At 41.7% G+C, this 20,709-nt stretch overlaps 1 protein-coding gene across 1 annotated transcript in view; it reads right to left on the bottom strand.

The window, feature by feature from the left end:
• LOC128024990 (protocadherin-15-like) overlaps positions 1-20,709 on the bottom strand; it is a 194,818-nt gene that overhangs the window by 39,123 nt on the left and 134,986 nt on the right. Inside the window, exons 23-24 of the mRNA XM_052610923.1 lie at positions 13,063-13,203; positions 12,688-12,800 (exon numbers count right to left, since the gene is read on the bottom strand). Of these exons, the coding sequence (XP_052466883.1) occupies positions 12,688-12,800; positions 13,063-13,203 (254 nt within the window). The remainder of the gene's footprint in view (positions 1-12,687; positions 12,801-13,062; positions 13,204-20,709) is intronic.

Genomic DNA, 20,709 nt, shown 5'->3' with positions numbered 1-20,709 from the left:
TGTGGCAAATTGGAGTCCCGACACAGCAATTCATGGCAGATTACATTTCGGCAATGCGACACTTCAGCTCACATGAAAGTGACTCACTGTACAGCGACTTGACAGCATAACACCACTTCAGATCAAGGGACGCAATTGTCAGCCAGCACTCCAAACTAAACTAGTCTCAAAACTTGCCACGGGGACGCACTCTCCACCTGTGAGGAAAAAGGCTTTTGAACTGCAGTGAGGAGCAGGTTGTTGTTTGTAAATATTATATATATATATATATATATATATATATATATATATATATATATATATATATATATATATATATATATATATATATATATTTATAAGGAACATCAAAATCATTTGTTTCTGTCGAGAGAGGAGCTTGGTTGTCTCTAGTGCCGTCCACATGACTTTTCCCAAAGCGACTAATCATTCTTCGGTTCAGTGGCGGCTCAAGTGCTGCTCATTCACTGCCAAATGTAACAGCGTAAAGAGGATCCCAATCTGCACTCCAGAACTGGAGGAGATGGAGGGAGAACCGCAGCCGTATGATCGATGGTCTCATCACATATCCAGTGATTCTTGCCACACAGAAAGAGACCCACTCCTGCACAGGACCCCCAACTTTTGCAGAGGCCAAATAAATGCTGCTTTTCTAAATACATTTACTCTGGAATCACTTTTTGTGGGAAAACTTCATCACGCACTTGAAAACTGAACGTTGATTCTAACACAAAGCCGACAGAAAAAGAAGTCTGTGTCAAGATGACACAAATGTCACAAAACCTGAAAGCCGAAAGTAAAGCAGAACACATTTTAACCCTGTAAAGCCTGACATATTAAATAACTAAATAAATTTTTTTTTTTTTAGTGGGACAGTTTGAGCCTGTCCTCCAACAAAAAACGATCATATAGATCATTTGTGCAAGCACCTTATTATAACCTATATTTACGTTTTAATGTTAAGCGCCCTCTAGCGGGCGTAAAAATAATGACAGAATCACGTTGCATCTGTCGTCATGAAATAAAAATGTACGTTTATTTAAATGGAATGTGTGGGCTTTTTACACCAATCTCACATTATTTCCTACTAATTTTACTAGGTGGCTTATTCGTTCGAATGACCACACCTAACCCCACCCGTAAACCTAACCCTCACAGAAATCATGCTAAATTATGATTTATTGAGCATATACATTTTCATGCACATCCATTCCCTGGGATCAAACCCATGATGCAAAATTACAGGAAACATAGAACAGGGTGGCAAATTGACTGAAATTACACTGTTTCTGTTAGCCTCACACCCTCTTGCACGTGTAGTTCACCGATTTGAACTAAATATGACACTCAGGACACGCAACATCCAAATTAAACATTTGCAAACTAACCTGTAATTATATATAATCATTCTGCACCACTGAACAATACATGCTAATTAAACTCATTTTTCCTGACCCCTGGGCCTGAAGGGTGTTTTCATGATGTCACATAATTACCAATTATCAGAGGTGGAAAGAGTACAAAAATATTCTACTCAAGTAAAAGTACATTACATTAATGAAATTTTACTTAAGTACAAGTAAAAGTACCAGCCTAAAAATCTACTCAAGTAAAAGTAAAAAGTAGCTCATTTTAAATTTACTCAGAGTAAAAATTACTTAGTTACATTTTAACAGTGGGAGGGAGTCAAAAATGGGACAGGCCAAGGGTGTCAGACTCAGTTCCTGGAGGGCCACAGTCCTGCACAGTTTAGATATAACCCTAATTAAACACACCTTATCCAGCTAATCTAATAATTTAGGCTTATTTGAAAACTACATGATGTGTGTGCTGGAGCAGGGTTAGAACTAAACTCTGCAGGGCTATATGGCCCTCCAGGAACTGAGTTTGACACCCCTGGCACAGGCCTATTAAGCTCAAACTAGGTTTTTTTTAATGAAAGGAATCAGTTATTTAGAATAATAAAACATTTGGGCTGTTACCAGGCAAATCAGTATCAACAAACTCATCTTTTAATGCAGAGGAAATGCAGAAGATTCATTGGAAGTGGCATTTAGATGTATTACACTGTTTAGTGCAGGACAAGAATGCATTTAACCTGCAGTTACAAACGCATGAATAATGTTTTGAAATACAAGACATAAAATGTTGAATACTCATTTGAAATGATAAGAAAATAATTATTTTAAAAAAATCAAAAGATACTTTAAATGTGAAATTAAAATGGCCAGTATGTGTCAGCAAGTCACTGTTAATAAGTGAGTCATTGTGATTGAACCGAATCATTTAAACGGTTGATTCATTCAGGAACGAAACACTGTCACGTTGCTCAGAGACGCAAAACTGTGCTTTGGTGGCTGTGTTTGGAATTATTTTCTGTTGTAGAAATAGAGCTAAAAAAGGCAATATGGTGTGTCTCTTAATAAACTTGTTTACTGAACTGTTATTTATTTGTATGTATATATTCATAATGATTTTTGGAGGAAAAGACGGCATTCTTTGTGTGATTCTGATTCAATATATGAAATTATATAAATATGTGAATTTTCTGCCTCTATATCTTCAATTTTGTGATCATTCTAAATGCATTTTAGGAGACTGAATCACACAGTGAAAGAACGCACTATAAATGTGCGCGCGCATCATTAAAACAAAAATTCTGATATTATTGCAGACGATATATATATAGCACACTCCTCACCACTGTCTTTTTGGCTAATTTGTGCAAAACCTCTTGCTAAAATGCCAAAGCTTAATTTTAACCACCAATGCAACGATGCAATTATTTAGCTTACCTCTAACGTTACATCCTTGCAAAGGGTTGATGTCTTATCGAGATTTTATAAGCTGCTAGTTTGGTCTTCCTAGGCAAGTACAGCTTACACTGCATAATAGAGCATACATATGGCCAGGGGTTCACTTCATTTCCTTCGAGTTAGACTTCAGAATATGACGGGGTTTCGTTTTCAGCGGAGTCTGCACCACTAACGCCTGTTTTGTCCGTCTGCATCTTTCTTGTGATTTTAGCGCCAGTTTGCTCTCCTGTCCATTATTTACTGCCGTAGTTTCCAGGGAGCGATTTATTTTTTTGTATTTTTATTTTTTTTACTCAGTAATTAATGTGTTTTAAAATGTAGCCAAGTACAATACTTCAAACAAAATATACTTAAGTAAAAGTAAAATTACAGATTTAAAAAATTACTTTAAAAAGTATAAGTACACAAAAAAACTACTCAATTATAGTAACGCGAGTAAATGTAATTCGTTACTTTCCACCTCAGCTAATTATTTCAAATTTCTGTGCTGGAACAACCTGTGCTCTTGTACCATACATGCCCATATAATTTCATGTTTATAATCACGCTGGAGTGCTCAAAATTGTGAATATGAATGGGAATATACTTTAGAGATATTTTACTCATTAGAATTCCTAGGGGTGTCAATAATTGTGTCCAACGAGTATTAGAGAAAAAACATTTATTTCATAATGATATTTCCCCCAATTTTAAATTCTTATTATCCTATGAAGGATACATTTCTGTGAATTTTTTAAATAAAAGATCAAAAGGATTAACAATGCAGATGAATTTCCACAGCCTTCTTTGATCATATTTACCAAGAGGGCCGATATTTTTGGCCACGACTGTATATATTGCAGTTTAGTTGTTTCAGTGATTGTTTTTAGGCTGACAACTTGCAGTTTCTGAATTAGTTTATTCAACTTGCATCAACATCAACTTAACATAATTAGTTTGTAAGTTGACTGAACAAGATTATTTGCCCCCTCAACTTAAAAAAAACGTAAGTGATTTTTCACCATTTACAGGGGGTATTTGGTGATTTTAAAGCCATCCAAATCCAGGATGTCAGTGTTTTTCTCTTACCGCACTCATAAAAATCCATGGCCAAATTCATTAAATTGTCATTAAATTGTCACAGCACTTAAAGGCAAAACTTATTTTCCTTTTTTTTTTGCTTTGTATTTTACTGTTCAAGCAGTCAAGCAGTTATTTTCACATTTATTTACCCTTACATAATATACTTTTCAGCCAGTGCAGTGTTAAATAGGCCTTTTTCACAGTCTGTGTTTCATCACATTCAGCTTCGATTAGTAATCAATGGGCTGTAACCATTTTTGACAATAAAATTAAAGTAACTTGAATTTGAATGATAATTAACTTGACAATAAACACCAGTATTCCAAATGATCTATTTAGATTCCATATGTGTAATCTAAATTGAATTTTCTTTAATTGAAAGTTTAAAAAGATAAATTAAATGCATATTTGCATTTCATTTAACTCTGTATTGATTTTAAAAAAAAAAAAAAAAAAAGGTAAATAAAAAAAGTTAAATAAATCAGACATCTCTGATATTCTGTAATTCACACCAGCTGGTCGTAACAATGTTTGTCAGATGAAGTTTAATCTTAGTTGTTTTTTTTTACTCCATAACTGGAGAAGAAACTGAATTGATAAAAAAACATCCACAAAGGAAAGTGAAAAAATAAGACAGTGATGGGTGTGATTGTCAAAATGAAAAACAGAAGTGGCAGGGTGCTCGGCTGGTGATTGAGCACAGAGTCACAGAGATTCATTAAGCATTTCTATGAGATAAGCCGTGATAAATTGCAAAGGCTGCACATTTTAGTGGGAAAACATCAGAAAAAACTCCACAGCTGCTAACAAGAATAGCACAAAAAAGCAAAGCTTTGTTTTTGTCTAATTACCTTTTTGTAACAGAATTTCACTCTTCTTTAGCAATTATCAAATATGCTTTGCTTTTTCATGCAATGAAGGGAAGTGCCATCCTCATTATAACAATACAATGCTAAAAAAAGTCAAAATATTAAAATAAAACAAAACGGTTAAAATGGCAGACTATATTTTTATACCTTCTTTACTTTCTAAAGAATTTGGGCTTTGTGCCTGTGCAAAATACAGCAGTCACTTTACAGCAGTTAAAGTGTTCATCTGGTTTTTGGCTAAATTTGGACAAGCTAATGTGCAGTTGACCAGTCATTTCTCCAGAATGACCCAAAACCCATGTAAAACTGCAGCTTTCCAGTAGTCTACACAGCAGAGTGTGGTGCTAGTAATGCCAAGGTAATGGGTTCAATTCCTAGGGAATGGATACATCTATTATAAATTGATTTATATTGTATAAAATCATCTGCTGAATGCACACATGCAAAACCATTGAGTTAGAGCAATAGTAGTTAGGTTTTTAAGCCCAAGATCCCTGACTTTATTTATTGTTTGCCTGTATCTGTAGCCATTTAAAATTGGAGGCAACCACTGCATTTTAATCATGATCCAAACAAAGATGCTGTACACGTTGCATGAGCGGTTCTTTTTGATTATAATTAGGTTCCCTTTCAATACTTCACTCGTACTGCGTCGAAGACGCATATGGGAAAAACCCCCTTTTTCTCCTGAACTGAAGCCTTATTCAATCACGCAGTGAAACTGCACAGCCATTGGATCGTGCAGTGCTATTAAAACAAACCAATGGCTTGGCAGCGGTGCTGCACGAACCTATGGCAGCGAAGCCCGCCAAAGCCCGCCAATATGGGCGGGGAATCTGGCTATATATTGGCCGCTTCGCCACAGGAATTCAGATTATTTCTCCTTCAGCGACGACGTCACATCGCTTCGCTGATCTCCGCTGAACTGCTCGCCGTTGACACGCCTCGCACTGGAACGCGACTGCCGGTCCCCACCGCAGATTCATCGCTTCCCTGCGGCCATCCGGTGAGATATATTGAAAGAGCAAATTTCTCTAAAAGAGCCTTTTTCTACGGCGTTGTTGCAAATGCCGTCTCGTCATTGCAGCTCGTGCAGAGCCCCTCTGCACGCTGATGACGGGCACAGCGAGTGTGTCGCGTGCTTGGGGAAACCCCACGCTGACACAGCACTCGCGGGGAATTCATGTTCTCATTGCGAGAACATGAATATCGCCTCTCTGCGCTCGCGAATCGCTTTCTTTTCAGAGAGCGATCTCGCTCCTCGCGCCCTCCCTTTTTCTTCCTCCCGCGAGCCGGCGAGGAAGAAAAGGCGGGGCAGAGGATTAAAGCAGCAGGATGAAAGCGAGCTCACGCCGGCTCAGCCCCCGCGTGCCTCGTTTTCTCCGCCCAGAGGGGATTCCCCAGTCCTCTTTGTACAGCCAGACCAGTGTCCCTCTGCTGCCGCGAGTGATCTGGTTTTGTTTGGAGGGACTGATGAGGAACTGCTAGAGGACAGCATGTCTCTAGCCGCTTCAGATGCTGAGGAGCTGTCGGGCTCGCCGGACCCCGCCCCCTCGATGTCATCTGAACCAAACCGCTCGAAACTCGGGATGGACGCCGAGCTTATCCGCGTTCTCTCCAGGGCAGTGGATGAGCTGGGTCTGGATTGGTCTCCTCCAGAGGAACCAGCCCGTAGCCGTCTGGATGAATGGTTTCTGCCGGGGCGCCAGCAAGCCCCTCGTCAGCGAACTGCTCCGTTCTTCCCGGAGGTCCACGACGAGCTCACTAAATCATGGCGCGCCCCCTACTCAGCGCGCCTGCGTACTTCATCTTCATCCGCCCTCACCTCAATTGACGGCGCTGATGAAAGAGGATACGAACGGCTGCCGCCGCTGGACGAGTCTGTGGCCGTGCATCTCTGCCGGCCAGCAGCTATTGGATGGAAAGCCAAGGCCAACCATCCGTCCAAACCCTGCCGTACGACGTCGGCGCTCGCCGGGCGTGCCTACTCATCGGCAGGGCAAGCAGCCGCGGCGCTCCACTCTATGGCGGTGCTTCAAGTCTTCCAGGCCAAACTTCTCGCCGCCACCGACGAGTCTGGCCCAGATGTCGCCACACTCAGGGAGCTGAGAAGTGCAACAGACTTGGCGCTGCGTGCTACCAAGAGCACCGCCCAGGCCATTGGGCGCTCGATGGCTAACCTGGTCGTCTTGGAGCGCCACTTATGGCTCAACCTTACGGAGATCAAGGATGCTGACAGAGCCCAGTTCCTAGACGCACCGATCTCCCCCAGCGGCCTCTTTGGCCCGGCGATAGAGGGATTCGCCGAGCGTTTCACAGAGGCGCAGAAGTCGTCCCAGGCAATGCGACACTTCCTGCCGAAGCGCGCTTCATCTGCTGCCAGTCGCCCCAGACAGGTGCCGATTCGTCAGCCTCCTAAGCAAGCGCCAGCTGCTACCACCGCAGCCCAGCCGGTGAAACCCGAGCCTCGACACCGTTCTCGCTCGGCCACCAGACGGTATCAGTATCCCAAGCGCATGGGACCCCGGCCCAAGATAGTGCTGGACCCTGCGCCGCCGCCGTCATCCTGATCGACAGGAAAGAAAGAGGAGGGGGCTAAGTCTCGCCACAGCCGGACCACCCCCCAAACTGCCCCGTGTGTTCTGCCGTCCATCTCCAGATGTCGACGAAGTTGTTCCTGCTGCAAACAATGGGCCCTTGTTAGCGCCCAGACAGCAAAGCGCTGTTATAGTGCAAAAAATAAAAAACACACTCCTTCACAAAAAGAGCAGTTCTCCTCACACAACACTCACGAGTGCTATGTCCCCCCACGGCGGTCAATCACTCGAGTTAATACAACCTCTGTCCATCCGGGCCTCACAATGGCAAGCCATTCCCGGGGTATCAGATTGGGTCATGGGAGTAATAAAACACGGCTATTCCCTTCAGTTCGCACGACGGCCACCACGCTTTCGCGGGGCGGTCACCACTTCAGTGCACAACGAGAACGCTCACGTTCTTCGTGCCGAAGTGAAAAATCTGCTGGTGAAGGGAGCTATAGAAATCGTTCCCCCAGCACACCGCGACTCAGGGTTTTACAGCCGTTACTTACTGGTTCCCAAGAAGGATGGTGGGCTGCGCCCCATCCTCGATTTAAGACATCTGAACCGTGCCCTCATGAGACGGCGCTTCAGAATGATCACATTGAAACAAATCCTCTCGCAAATACGCTCAGGGGATTGGTTCTTTTCGCTGGATCTGAAAGACGCTTACTTTCACATCCAGATAGCCCCCCGTCACAGGCCGTTCTTGAGATTTGCCTTCGAGGGCGTGGCTTACCAATACAAGGTCCTCCCCTTTGGGCTGTCTCTGGCGCCTCGCACGTTCACAAAGTGCATGGATGCGGCTCTCTCCCCTCTCAGGCAGAAGGGCATCCGCATTCTCAATTACCTCGACGACTGGCTAGTTCTAGCTCAGTCAGAGGGGGAGGCATTGGGTTACAGAACTGTGCTCCTCAGCCATCTGGAATGCCTGGGGCTCAGGGTGAACTTTGTCAAGAGCTCACTGTCCCCCAGCCGGCGGATATCGTTTCTGGGAACAGTGTTAGACTCAGTGACAATGAGGGCAACAATGGTGAAGGAGCACGCTGCGGCTCTACAGCGACTTGCGGCCTCTTTCAAAATAGGTGCTTCTCGACCCCTAAAGACATTCCAGAAGCTGCTGGGTCTTATGGCGGCGGCATCGCCGGTGCTGGAGCTCGGGCTGCTTCGTATGCGCCCCCTCCAATATTGGCTGAAACCACGTGTTCCACCTCATGCATGGCGTCACGGACGCTTGAATATCAAGGTGAGTCAGGACTGTATTTCGGCCCTGACCCCTTGGAGGGACATGCAATGGATAGAACGGGGTGCTCCACTTGGTATGGTTTGCAGAAGGAAAGTGATCTCCACAGACGCGTCCAACAAGGGTTGGGGCGCGCTGTGCGAAGGGAAACCCACTTTCGGCCAATGGTCGAAAGAGGAGAGCAGGCTTCACATCAACTGCCTCGAGATGATTGCAGTTCAACGAGCCTGCCAGAGCTTCCTGTCAGACCTAAAGAGCCACCACGTGCTGGTCAGATCGGACAGCATGACGGTGGTCTCTTATATAAATCACCAAGGTGGGCTGTCGTCGACGCGTCTCTTCAGACTGACGTCGCGACTGCTGGAATGGACCCAAAGCAATTTGGGGTCCCTGAGAGCAGTGCATCTTCCGGGCAAGCTGAACAAGGGCGCGGATATGCTGTCAAGAAGCGGAGTCTCCTCAGAAGAGTGGAGACTCCACCCGCAGACGGTTCAGAAGATATGGGAGGTCTTTGGCAGAGCGGAAATAGACCTCTTTGCCTCAAAAGACAACTCTCATTGCCCAATATATTTTTCCAAGATCAAGGACGCGTTGTCCCAGGACTGGCCCAACCGTCTTCTTTATGCTTTTCCTCCGGTCCCTCTGATTCCCCAAGTAATCAGGCGGGTCAGGGACCAGAGATGCAGGGTTCTGCTTGTAGCCCCATTCTGGGAAAATCAGCACTGGATAGCCGACCTGTCGCAGATGCTGACTGCAGCCCCATGGCCCGTTCCCCTGAGACGGGACCTCCTTTCTCAGGTGGACGGGACGATTTGGCATCCACACCCAGAGAAGTGGTCTCTGCACCTTTGGTCGCTCGACGGGAGCCCGCGGGACTCCCTGAGCGTGTGCTAGACACAATTTCACAGGGTAGAGCTCCGTCTACACGACGCCTCTATGCCTCCAAATGGTCTGTGTTCTCCACATGGTGTTCAGACCATGGTGAGAGCCCGACCTCTTGTGACGTATCAGTGATACTGTCATTTTTGCAAGAGCTCTTGGAGAAGGGACGATCCCCCTCCACGCTCAAGGTCTATGTAGCAACTATAGCGGCATCACACGCCCTTATAGCAGGCCAGTCGGTGGGCAGAAACGACTTAGTCGTCCGATTTATGAGAGGTGCCAGACGGCTTCATCCGCCTTGCCCTCCCACCGTCCCTTCTTGGGACCTGCCCACGGTGCTGAGAGCCCTGAAGGGGGCCCCCTTTGAACCGCTACAGTCCATAGGCCTTAAAGCCCTGTCGCTAAAGACCGCTCTGCTATTGGCACTAGCGTCTGTTAAGCGTGTGGGTGATTTGCAAGCACTTTCGATGAGCCCTAATTGCCTAGAATTCGGGCCTAACGACTCGAGGGTCGTCCTGAAACCGAGGCATGGCTATGTGCCAAAGGTGCTCTCCACACCTTTTAGAGCACAAGTGGTCACCCTCTCTGCGTTACAAAACACAGAGGAGGATCCAGGGCTGAATCTACTTTGCCCAGTGAGGGCTCTAAAAATCTACATAGAGCGTTCTGCACCAATAAGACGATCAGAACAGCTCTTCATATGCTTTGGAAACCGCACCAGAGGGTTACCGGTCTCTAAGCAAAGACTTTCAAGGTGGATTGTGGATGCAATCCAGCTAGCCTACTCTTCTTTGGGCCTGCAAAGCCCAATTGGAGTAAGAGCCCATTCGACGAGAGCAGTGTCTTCGTCTTGGGCATGGTCTAATGGTGTGACTATCGCAGAAATTTGTGAGGCGGCTGGCTGGAGCTCGTCGTCCACATTTGCTAGATTTTACAATCTAGACGTCCCAGCGCTTCATGCTAGGGTACTTTCTGTGTGAAGGTCACCTTCTTGTTCCTCATTTGCATGCTCTTGGCCATTCTTGCCCAAGGCTCAAACTCTACTCGTATGCACTCGGTCCCTTGGCTACTGAGGCGATACGAACACGGGATGATCAGGCTAGGCCAGACGTAACCTCATTGAGCTTATTCTGCCCCTAGTTGCTATTATCATATCTTGGTTTAACAAATAAAGTTTGATTGCGTTGGTCGTCCTCCCTTCTTAGCATGGCGTGATTGAACTGGGTTCCCATATGCGTCTTCGACGCAGTACGAGTGAAGTATTGAAAGGGAACGTACTCGGTTACTAACGTAACCTCGGTTCCCTGAAATACGGGAACGAGTACTGCGTTCCTTGCCATGCTAAAAAGGCTGCACAACTCAGTCGTCGCTTCAGTCGAAGTAACCTGAATTCCTGTGGCGAAGCGGCCAATATATAGCCAGATTCCCCGCCCATATTGGCGGGCTTTGGCGGGCTTCGCTGCCATAGGTTCGTGCAGCACCGCTGCCAAGCCATTGGTTTGTTTTAATAGCACTGCACGATCCAATGGCTGTGCAGTTTCACTGCGTGATTGAATAAGGCTTCAGTTCAGGAGAAAAAGGGGGTTTTTCCCATATGCGTCTTCGACGCAGTACTCGTTCCCGTATTTCAGGGAACCGAGGTTACGTTAGTAACCGAGTACGTTTTATAATTTCAGTATTTAAAGCAAAAACAGTCTGGCTAAAATTATGCTACATAAAACATATCTGCATGATACAAAATCAGCAGACGGGCTGATTGAGATGCAAATTCACCATCTGACAGCAGGTGGCACTTATGGAACAGAAGCTACAAAGCATTTTGCTCCGCCTGCTGCAGTATTTCCTACTATTTCCTCTGTTATGGTCCTGTTTACAGACTCGGTCATGATGTATTTTTCTATATGACTGTATTCAAGTGAAGCAAATTACCAAAAAAATATATATATTTAATAAAATGTACTGTATATATGCCAAAACAAACATTTTGACACATGTCAGCCTATATTTGATATGATTGATGTAACTTATAATTGAACGTGACAGGACAAGAATCATCTTTCTGTTTTACAGGCATACAGATAAGACTGAATAAGGGAATATTTTAAAATACTGGTACTGCTACTACTATTACTACTACAAATTCTTTGCAGCGAAAATGTATTACAATACAAAAATATTGGTCCTCCAAATGTTCTTGACATGTTCACTGCCAAGTCCACCTCTAGATGATCCCCCCCAGAGCAGTTTCCTGAACCATCCAAAGCCAGGCAGGTCAGAGGAACTCTAAGCAGCCTTGTGCTCACCAGACAGGGGCAACAGACACCTGGCTAATGTGTCCACAGGCAGCAATCAGGAGCTCGCCGAGGACGGCATATGAAAGCTATTGTTATTCTCACTATGCTGCAGAGCCACTATCAACTATGACCTTTCTACAGCTCTGTAGGACACAACATTAATTCAGACCTTCAGCCAAGTCTTTTCATCTCTATGTTTCTGTCTCTGTAGCTCTGATTAATCAATGGATAAGGATGTTATTAAGGCCATTTTTAACCCCATTGGTCCTTGTAGCTCTGCCACTTCACTATAAAGCTGTTAATAAAACTCATATCTGATCACAGATCCTTTCGTACAGACAGTATTGTCTTCTTCTGAACGTACTGTACAGACGAATAGGCTGGATTCCGTAAAAAATAAGCTTCAATGTTTTTAGATTTAAATCAATTTAGGCAAACCACTGGAAGTGTTATTTGCCTCGGAAGCCGTGCGAATTGAACTGATTACCCCATGTGTCAGGTATATTAAAAATGTAATTTAATGAAGCAGCCATAATGCATTCGAATGGATTGTGAACGTCCTTTGAGGAAACAACAGTGTGTATAAAACACGTTTTACCTTGCAGCTATTATACATATTTATAAAGTCTATGATTAAATCTACGCTGACGGTTTTATATTGAATAAAACTACCTGGAACTGGTTCTTTCCAAGGTATGCTGACCTAATTTACTTGCACAATAAGAAAATGGATGTGTATTTTGAATGATCTACAAGTGAATGTTAATCCAAACATGAAAAAGATGCTTTTTTCGCCCCTCATAACCCTAAATCAAAACAGGATTAATTTTGAACTTAATGATGATGTTTTAGAAGTCTGCCGCAGATACAGAACAATCTGTTACTGTGTGAAAGGACAGCAGGTGGGGCGGAGGGAAATCACGTTTTCAGGTGTTTGCTTACCTGTACTCCTCCTGCGTGAACACCGGGATGATGGACGGCTGCAGGACAGTGATCTCCACCAGAGTCTCATTGAACTTCATCGGCTCCCCGTCATCGTAGGCAATAACTGCCAACTGTTTGGGAACACAAGAAAATCAATTTTAAGGTAAAAAAAAGAGTAATAAGAATCAGCAATGGCTCAAGTTCTATCCACACTGTCTTTATAATGAACATTCTATCATTTTCATCCAAAATACAAGTAAACTTGTAAACTGCAGTGCAGTTATTTAATCTATATCAATCTGTGAGGCACATAAAAATGATTGACGGGCAGTAATGGTCTATGGATTGCTAGTTGACAAGCCCCGTATTAGGAAAAGATTGTTGTGAACTTACACTGAATTTAGTGTTGGGCTCCTCATTCAGATTGACCCTGGTGAGAACATTGCCCGAGGTCTCATCCACATCGAAGATACTAGTGCTATAAGGAAACTTCTCCAAATCCACTTTATAGTGAACTCGACTAGCCGCTGTCCCCTGAAAGAAAATTTAAAAAGCTTTAAAAAGAAAACTCTCTCTCAACTACATCAATATTTTGTTTGAATATCAAAGTATTCAGAAAGACAGAATGTGGACAATATATAAGAAATAACTGACAATGACTGCTGAATTATATCCTTCACACTTGAGATGCAAAGCATTCATTTTCATTTTCATGAATAAACATATGAATCAGTCAGAATAAAGGATTCAGTCCTTTAGTGCTATAAATCAAGATCTCAAGTCAAGTCTACAAGGTGTAAAGCATGTTTAAAGCAACATTTTTCAACCAATGGTCAACTCAAATGTTTCTACTAAGCACTCTTAGCAGGATTCAAATCAATCTGACAGACCCAATTTGCTCGTTTTATTCTGTTCTGCTCAAGTCCCGCCTCCCACTGCGAGTTTCATAAGTTGTGAGACTGTGAGATCCGATGTGTAGCGTTGGCCTGGGGACAGAGGGGATGGTAGTTCTGCTGTGATGGAGATAATTACGAGGGTGACGCCGGGTGAGAAATGGAGCCTGCGGGTGGCCCTGTCCTCATGAGAACGTGCTGAAAAACCCATTCATCCTCCCACGGGTGGGACAGCTCCACACATAGTGCTGGTCGGGGCATGCGTTTTGGCGTGAAATCAGACTACAAATGATTTTTCAGCTCAGTCCTGTGTCTTCAGGGCGTATGGAGAGGATTGGGGTCATGGGGCGTTCAAAAGCACGAGAAGTTATGCCATACTGTGTTTTATCAAACTAGCAGATCATTTACATTTCCTCGCTGCTCTTTTAAAATCCTGAGGAGTTTGATTAACAGCACTCTCATTTCTCCAGTCACTTTGCTTTAATATTTTATGTCTTTTCAGTTTGAAGACACTCTATAATAGCAGATATGATTGCATTGTGCCCAGAAAAAGTCAGCTTTTTATGTATTAAGGAAGGCGTGGCAAAGATGGGTTTAATTCTGATTTATTTCTGTGTGGATGAGGATGACTTATGAATAATATACGCTAATGGGCATGAGGAGATATCTGATGCCAGTATGAAAAGCCATCTGACAGATGCTCAGAGAATAGGGAAAAGCGGAGAGTGTTGCCAGAACCACATTGATAGACAGCAAAACAAACCTGGTCACCAATGGGCTGAAGAGATGCCCTAAATAAAAGCTGCTGTTTGTGAAAAACAGAATCATTATGTGCCAGTATGAAATAACCCTCGAAAACTGTTCACTGAATGATTACTTTGCTTGACAAAAAAAAAAAAAAAAAGAAAAAAAAAAAAAAAGGCTCAATCCATGTATATTAATTCGCCAAGAGAATATGCACAAATCCATTAACAAGATTGAAGTAATTTACTGTAATGCACAGCTTTGGATGTGGTCAGAGTGATGATTTCTGTCTGAATCTAAACAAAAAACAACAACAAAAAAACATGCTGTCACATTAGCTTTAAAACATTTTCTCACACAAAGATCATTATTTAAAATATTGATAGCGCTATTGTTAATTACTTAATGTGCAAAAGGATAACAAATTTCTTCAGGGTTAGCTCATCCAAAAATGTCATTAATGATTCACCCTCATGTCGTTCCAAACCCGTGAGACCTCCGTTCATCTTCGAAACACAGTTTAAGATATTTTAGATTTAGTCCGAGAGCTCTCAGTCCCTCCATTGAAAATGTGTGTACCCGGTATACGGTCCATGTTCAGAAGGGTAAGAAAAACATCATCAAAGTAGTCCATGTGACATCAGAGGGTCAGTTAGAATTTGTTGAAGCATCGGAAATACATTTTGGTCCAAAAATAGCAAAAACTACAACGACATCATTGTCTTCTCTTCTGTGTCTGTTGTGAGACAGTTTAAAACACTGCAGTTTAGTGATATCCAGTTCGTGAACTAATCATTCGATGTAACCGGATATTCTTGAAGCAGTTATTTATCCAGTTATATTAATCCACAAATGACTTAAGAAAAAATAAATAAATAAATAAACCAATATCGAGGGGCAATTCATTTACTCAAACAGTACACTGACTGAACTGCTGTGAATAGAGAACAGAAGATGAACACCGAGCCGAGCCAGATAATGAACAAAAGATTGACTCGTTCTCGAGTGAAGAACCGTTTCTGTCAGACGCGTCCGATTCGAGAACCGAGGAGCTGATGATACTGCGCATGTGTGATTCAGCGTGAAGCAGACTGACACACAGAGCGTCTGAACCGTACTGTTTTTTTTGGGTGACTAATTCTGAACTGATTCTGTGCTAATTTTATGAGCCCAGGTGAACCGAAGTCTTGAATCAAGGGCAATCATCGCAAATGACGTCATTACGTAGAGCGCAAAATAACTGGTGAACCATTTTCTTCAACTGGTTTATTGAATCAAACTGTCCGAAAGAACTACTGGTGATCCGAACACAGATGCAACCGGTTCTTGACTCGTGAACAAGTCAATCTTTTGTTCGTTATCTGGCTCGGCTCGGTGTACATCTTCAGTTTTCTCTTCACATCAGTTCAGTCAGTGTACTGTTTAAGTATATGAACTACACCAGGATATTAGTTTGTTTTAACACAGAGGGAGTGTCAGCAACATTAAAAAAATTATTAAAAGCTTAAGTCATTTGTGGATTAATGCGTATTGGAGACGCGAACCGTTTAAAAAAGTTCAGTTTCGATTTGGTGAATTGGTTCAAAAAGATCTGGTTACATTGAATGATTCGTTCACGAGCCGGATATCACAAACTGCTTTGTTTTGAACTCTCTCATAACAGACCGGAAGAGAAGACAATGATGAATAAAGTCATAGTTTTTGCTATGCTTTAAAAAATTCTAACGGACCCTCTGATGTCACATGGACTACTTTGATTATGTTTTTATTACCTTTCTGGACATGGACAGTATACCGTACACACAGTTTCAATGGAGGGACAGGAAGCTCTCGGACTAAATCTAAAATATTTTAAACTGTGTTCCGAAGATGAACGGAGGTCTCACTGGTTTGGAACGACATGAGGGTGAGTTATTAATGACATAATTTAGATTTTTGGGTGAACTAACCCTTTAAAAAATGGCAAATTACTATGTTACTATCTAACTTACTGAGAATCTCACAGATTCTGAGGAAACAAAGGTCAGGACTGGATCATGGGTAGGGCCAGTGTTATGGGACCTCAGACTAGCCAGAGGCCTCCAAAGCCTCAGGGTGAATGGCCCGAGACTGCCAAAGAAAACTGAACCAGGGCTCTTGACTCAAACTGTATTCTAACCATATATGCCCACCTAGGCACCTCAGAATATATAATGCGAGCTGACCAATAGAGCTCTTGGAGTTTGAGGCCCATCTGTGTATCTGACCACTAGGGCTCCATGACAAATGCCCAACCCTCGGAGATAAGAGTGGTGGAAGTAAGGTGGAATACTTTATGTCTTGGAAAACATGACGAATGTAAGAAACAAACTAACTCGATCACCATCTGCTACAGAAGACCTTAGGAACAAGGGACACACAAATACAATTGCATCTAGACAAATGAGCGCCAACACAGGTACAAATCCAGGCTCACACTACCACAAAAGTGACAAATACACATAGAACATCCTATGAGCAGGCACAATCCTCAGAGGAGTATGTATACCCCGAGGCTTATGAAGGGGCACGCAATTAAAATTGTCCACAAAAACAAAAGACTATCTCTAGAGCAAATCAGTCATATTAATGGGGACATTTTTTTCACTTTGGGACGCATAGTTTCATACCAATTCAGTGAATGATTACTGCACAAGCTGTTTATAAGATTTTGTTAATTGCGCATCACATTGAAAACATTATTAGGCAAGATGGTAAATTAGAATAGTAATTGAACTCTTGATACTGAAAGCCCAGTAGACTGTGATTACCCTGCCCTCATTAAGAAATGCAACTTTCTAATGACACCAACATTTGTGAATGCATAACGACTAATCACAAGCAGCATAAGCCTCGATTTACAAAAAAACAGAAAAAAACACCAAATTTGAAGAGGGAAAAGGACACTTGATAACTGATACAATGTCTTAGAAACATTGTGATTGGGTTTTCATCTTGCTGCTCTAATCCCAATTAATTTCCTTGATTTTTCTGAATTTTATAACGCCAAAGAAATAATAAAAATTAAAGGAAACATTGATGTTGACTACACTTTTCCACTACCTTTACAGATTATATTAATCATTTATAAATTCCCAGGACAATTGAAACCCTGCAAAAAAAAAAAAACCTCACATTTTGACGTTTGTGACTGAGCGCGTATGAAACAAGATGACAGTAAACGCACATCGCCAAATTACATCTGTGGATCACGCCATGACGTTTCAGATTGAAAAACTGACATTAAGTTACATTAAATCAGTTTTGTAGACAAAAACAGGGCATAATGGACTGCAACAGCAGAGCAGTGTTATGATACCAGAAGATACAGTTCAAATCAATGCTTTCAAGTAGCAAAGAACGTTCTAAAAATGTCTAAAATGCATTACAAGAGTAAAGTTATTCAAAATTGAGCCCTATATTCCTTAGTAGTGCTTTCCTGCCAAAACTGACCTATTGAAATGTCATTTATGGCAGGAACTGAGTGGTTTCGTAGCATCTAGACTCTGACTCAAGCTATACAAAAAATAAATAACTGGCATTCAACAGCCACCATCTGCAACAAAATGATCCAGCTCCTATGAATAATGGCAGCTTTCTGCATGATCTGATACACTGAAGAGGATAAGTATCCCTCAGTTTCAAAGACAGTTAAAGTGTTGCTTGCACAAATTTACCTTGCTCCTATGAATAAAGTGCCATTTATCAGAGCGCTCACTAATAAAGACCTCATGTATCGCTCAACTTAATGTCAGAGTCAGAAATTCAATTTAGGTTTAGATGTATGCTCAAATAATTATTTGTTCAAATCACTCATGTATTCCCAGTGTTAAGTTACTAACCTCAAGCAGCAATGCTACTAACCTAACATATTTTTCAACAGTGTGGCAGCAGTTCAGAGTGACAAAATGTCACATTACATGGCATCAATTCAGAGCCATATTTCACATGCTGCTGTTGAGCAAGCAGAGTAACTCAAGTAACTTTGCAAGAAAAAAAGAAAAAGAAAAGATTCATTCGGATGGTTTTAGTTAACTATTTGGTGTTCCATAAAAGTCCCTGCAGTATATTTTATATATAAAAATAAGTTGATGTTGATGTTATTATTTTAACCAAAATCAATATTGTTTTTTTCTTCTATGTGTTATTATTGAATAAAATTACAGTATTAAATACATAAAAGTATAATATATTTATTAGCTCCAATTGGTAATTGCATTTTAACAATTTTTGTTTGCAGCTTGACTTCATTCTGTAATTGTATGCAGATTGTAGTTTAGCAAGTAACAGTAGTGCACTGATGAAAACAGCAATCTTTCTGTTAACCTACTGTATAATAGCAATGTACAAAATGAAAATTACTTATTCTCATATGGATGTGGCGAACTAGAAACCCAAAGCAGTGTTTTATACGGCAACTGATGACATACTAGCATGACTGTCGGGCTAAATTCAATTTCCAGTCGCAGCTGGGGCTTCTGGCCTGCTTTGCCCCTGACCAGTCTTTGTATGTGTGCTGAGTTATGGGCTGAATCGAGACGCACAATAGATCCTTTTTTTGAGGTTGAGGTTACTGAGAAGCATTACATTTGCACACCTCCACATGAATATGCATTTGGATTGAAGGAGAAAGAGAGAGAGAGAGAGAGAGATAGAGAGAGAGAGAGAGAAATAAAGAATTTAAGAGCAAGAGAAAGGAAAAGAGTCAACCCAAACTGACCAAAAAAGGTTGTTTGTGTGGTTGCTACATGGGATTTGTAAAACAAAACAAGCAGTATATAATATATCTTTATTAACCAAAATCTAAATATATAATAAATAAGAATTGTTTCATTTATAATCCATTAATATGAGTCTGTGCTGCCCAGTTCAACAGGAAGGGAGTGTCTGATTGACATGTACAACATGTATGTGATGTAAAATCTGGAGGAGGGGAAGAATACTAGCTGCTAGCATGTGATCAGCTGTGGCATAAAAAAAAAAGGTTCTTCTTATAAAACTAAGAAATAATCACATTGTACGTTTTAATAGAAACATGAGTCTTATTTTTAGTTGATTCAAATCCAGCCACTATATGTTCTCTTGTGCGAGCTGGGGCTGTGGCCTGGACGTAAGTCTCGGTGCTGGCAGGAGTTTTAGTTGGGGTGGGGGGAATTAATAAATAGCACTCTTTCCCATACTTGGCAAATTTCACGACTCTCATTTTTCACTTAAAAAAAAAAAGAAGAAGAAAAAGAGGAAAAACAAATATACAAATCCAAATTAGGACATATAACTCAACAGTAATATAATATGATCTGTTGTTTATTTTTTTTTTTAAACTACCAAACAAAGAAAGGAAAGCAAACAAACAGAACAAAACAAAACAGAAAAAATAAAACAAAACTGAAAAAAAAAAAATAAAAAAATAAATAAATATGGTACATACCAAAAAAAAATAAAATAAAGAATACTATAATAGCCCTGGACCGTGTTAGAATACACGGCTTTGTGTGATGCAGGTTGTGTTTGTAGAGCTCTGGGGCTTAACGCTGGAGACGTGCCAGGCTGTTACTCACCTGTTGGGCTGGTGTAGCTGCCTCTTCAGGTAAACACACACAGCTTTGAGTCTTTGCTTTTGTTGTTTCTTTTTTTCTTCTTATCTTTGTTTTATTGTGCTTAGCCCTTTGAAGTCATGCCACACAGTACACATTCGTTCGCTGCACAATGCAGTCAGACCTATTCACAGTCACATCAGGCAGCAACCAATAGAGACTGTCAATGACACTATAGTTTAATCATTAGAGACTTGATGCTACACTCGATATATCTTCAGTGACATTTTGTAGAAAAAAGATCAAGGCGACTGTTTTCTTGTGAAGCATGACGTTTGACTATCAGCATAAAATCTCATGTGTTATTGCTACTTAGAATCTGTGCATGATGTGTGTACAAATGAAGAACTTTGATTCCTTAAAGGACTAGTTTGATTCTAGAAAGAGTTAGTTCCAGAAAATGTACTCACTATCATGCCATCCAAGATGCAAATACGTTTGCTTCTTCATTGGAACAGAAATTTAGCATTACATCACTTGCTCACTAGCAGATCACCTGCTGTGAATAGGTGCCGTCAGAATGAGAGTCCAAACAGCTGATAATAAACATCACAATAATCCACAAGTAATCCACACCACTCCAGTTCATCAATTAACATCTTCTGAAGTGAAAAATTGCATGTTTGTGAGAAACAAATCCATCAAGGCATTTTTAACTTCAAACTGTTGCTTCCAGCTAAAATATGAGACATCTATCCATAATATTACTTACTCCAGTAAACACACACACACAAAAAAAAAAAAAAAAAAAAAAAAAAAAAAACTGTCTAAATCAGGAGAGAAATATGCAC

Source organism: Carassius gibelio, chromosome A12 (genome assembly GCF_023724105.1).
Source record: "Carassius gibelio isolate Cgi1373 ecotype wild population from Czech Republic chromosome A12, carGib1.2-hapl.c, whole genome shotgun sequence".
Taxonomy (NCBI): Eukaryota; Metazoa; Chordata; class Actinopteri; order Cypriniformes; family Cyprinidae; genus Carassius; species Carassius gibelio.
The sequence above is the reverse complement of the archived record's forward strand: the minus strand, read 5'-3'. Positions and strand labels throughout refer to the sequence as shown.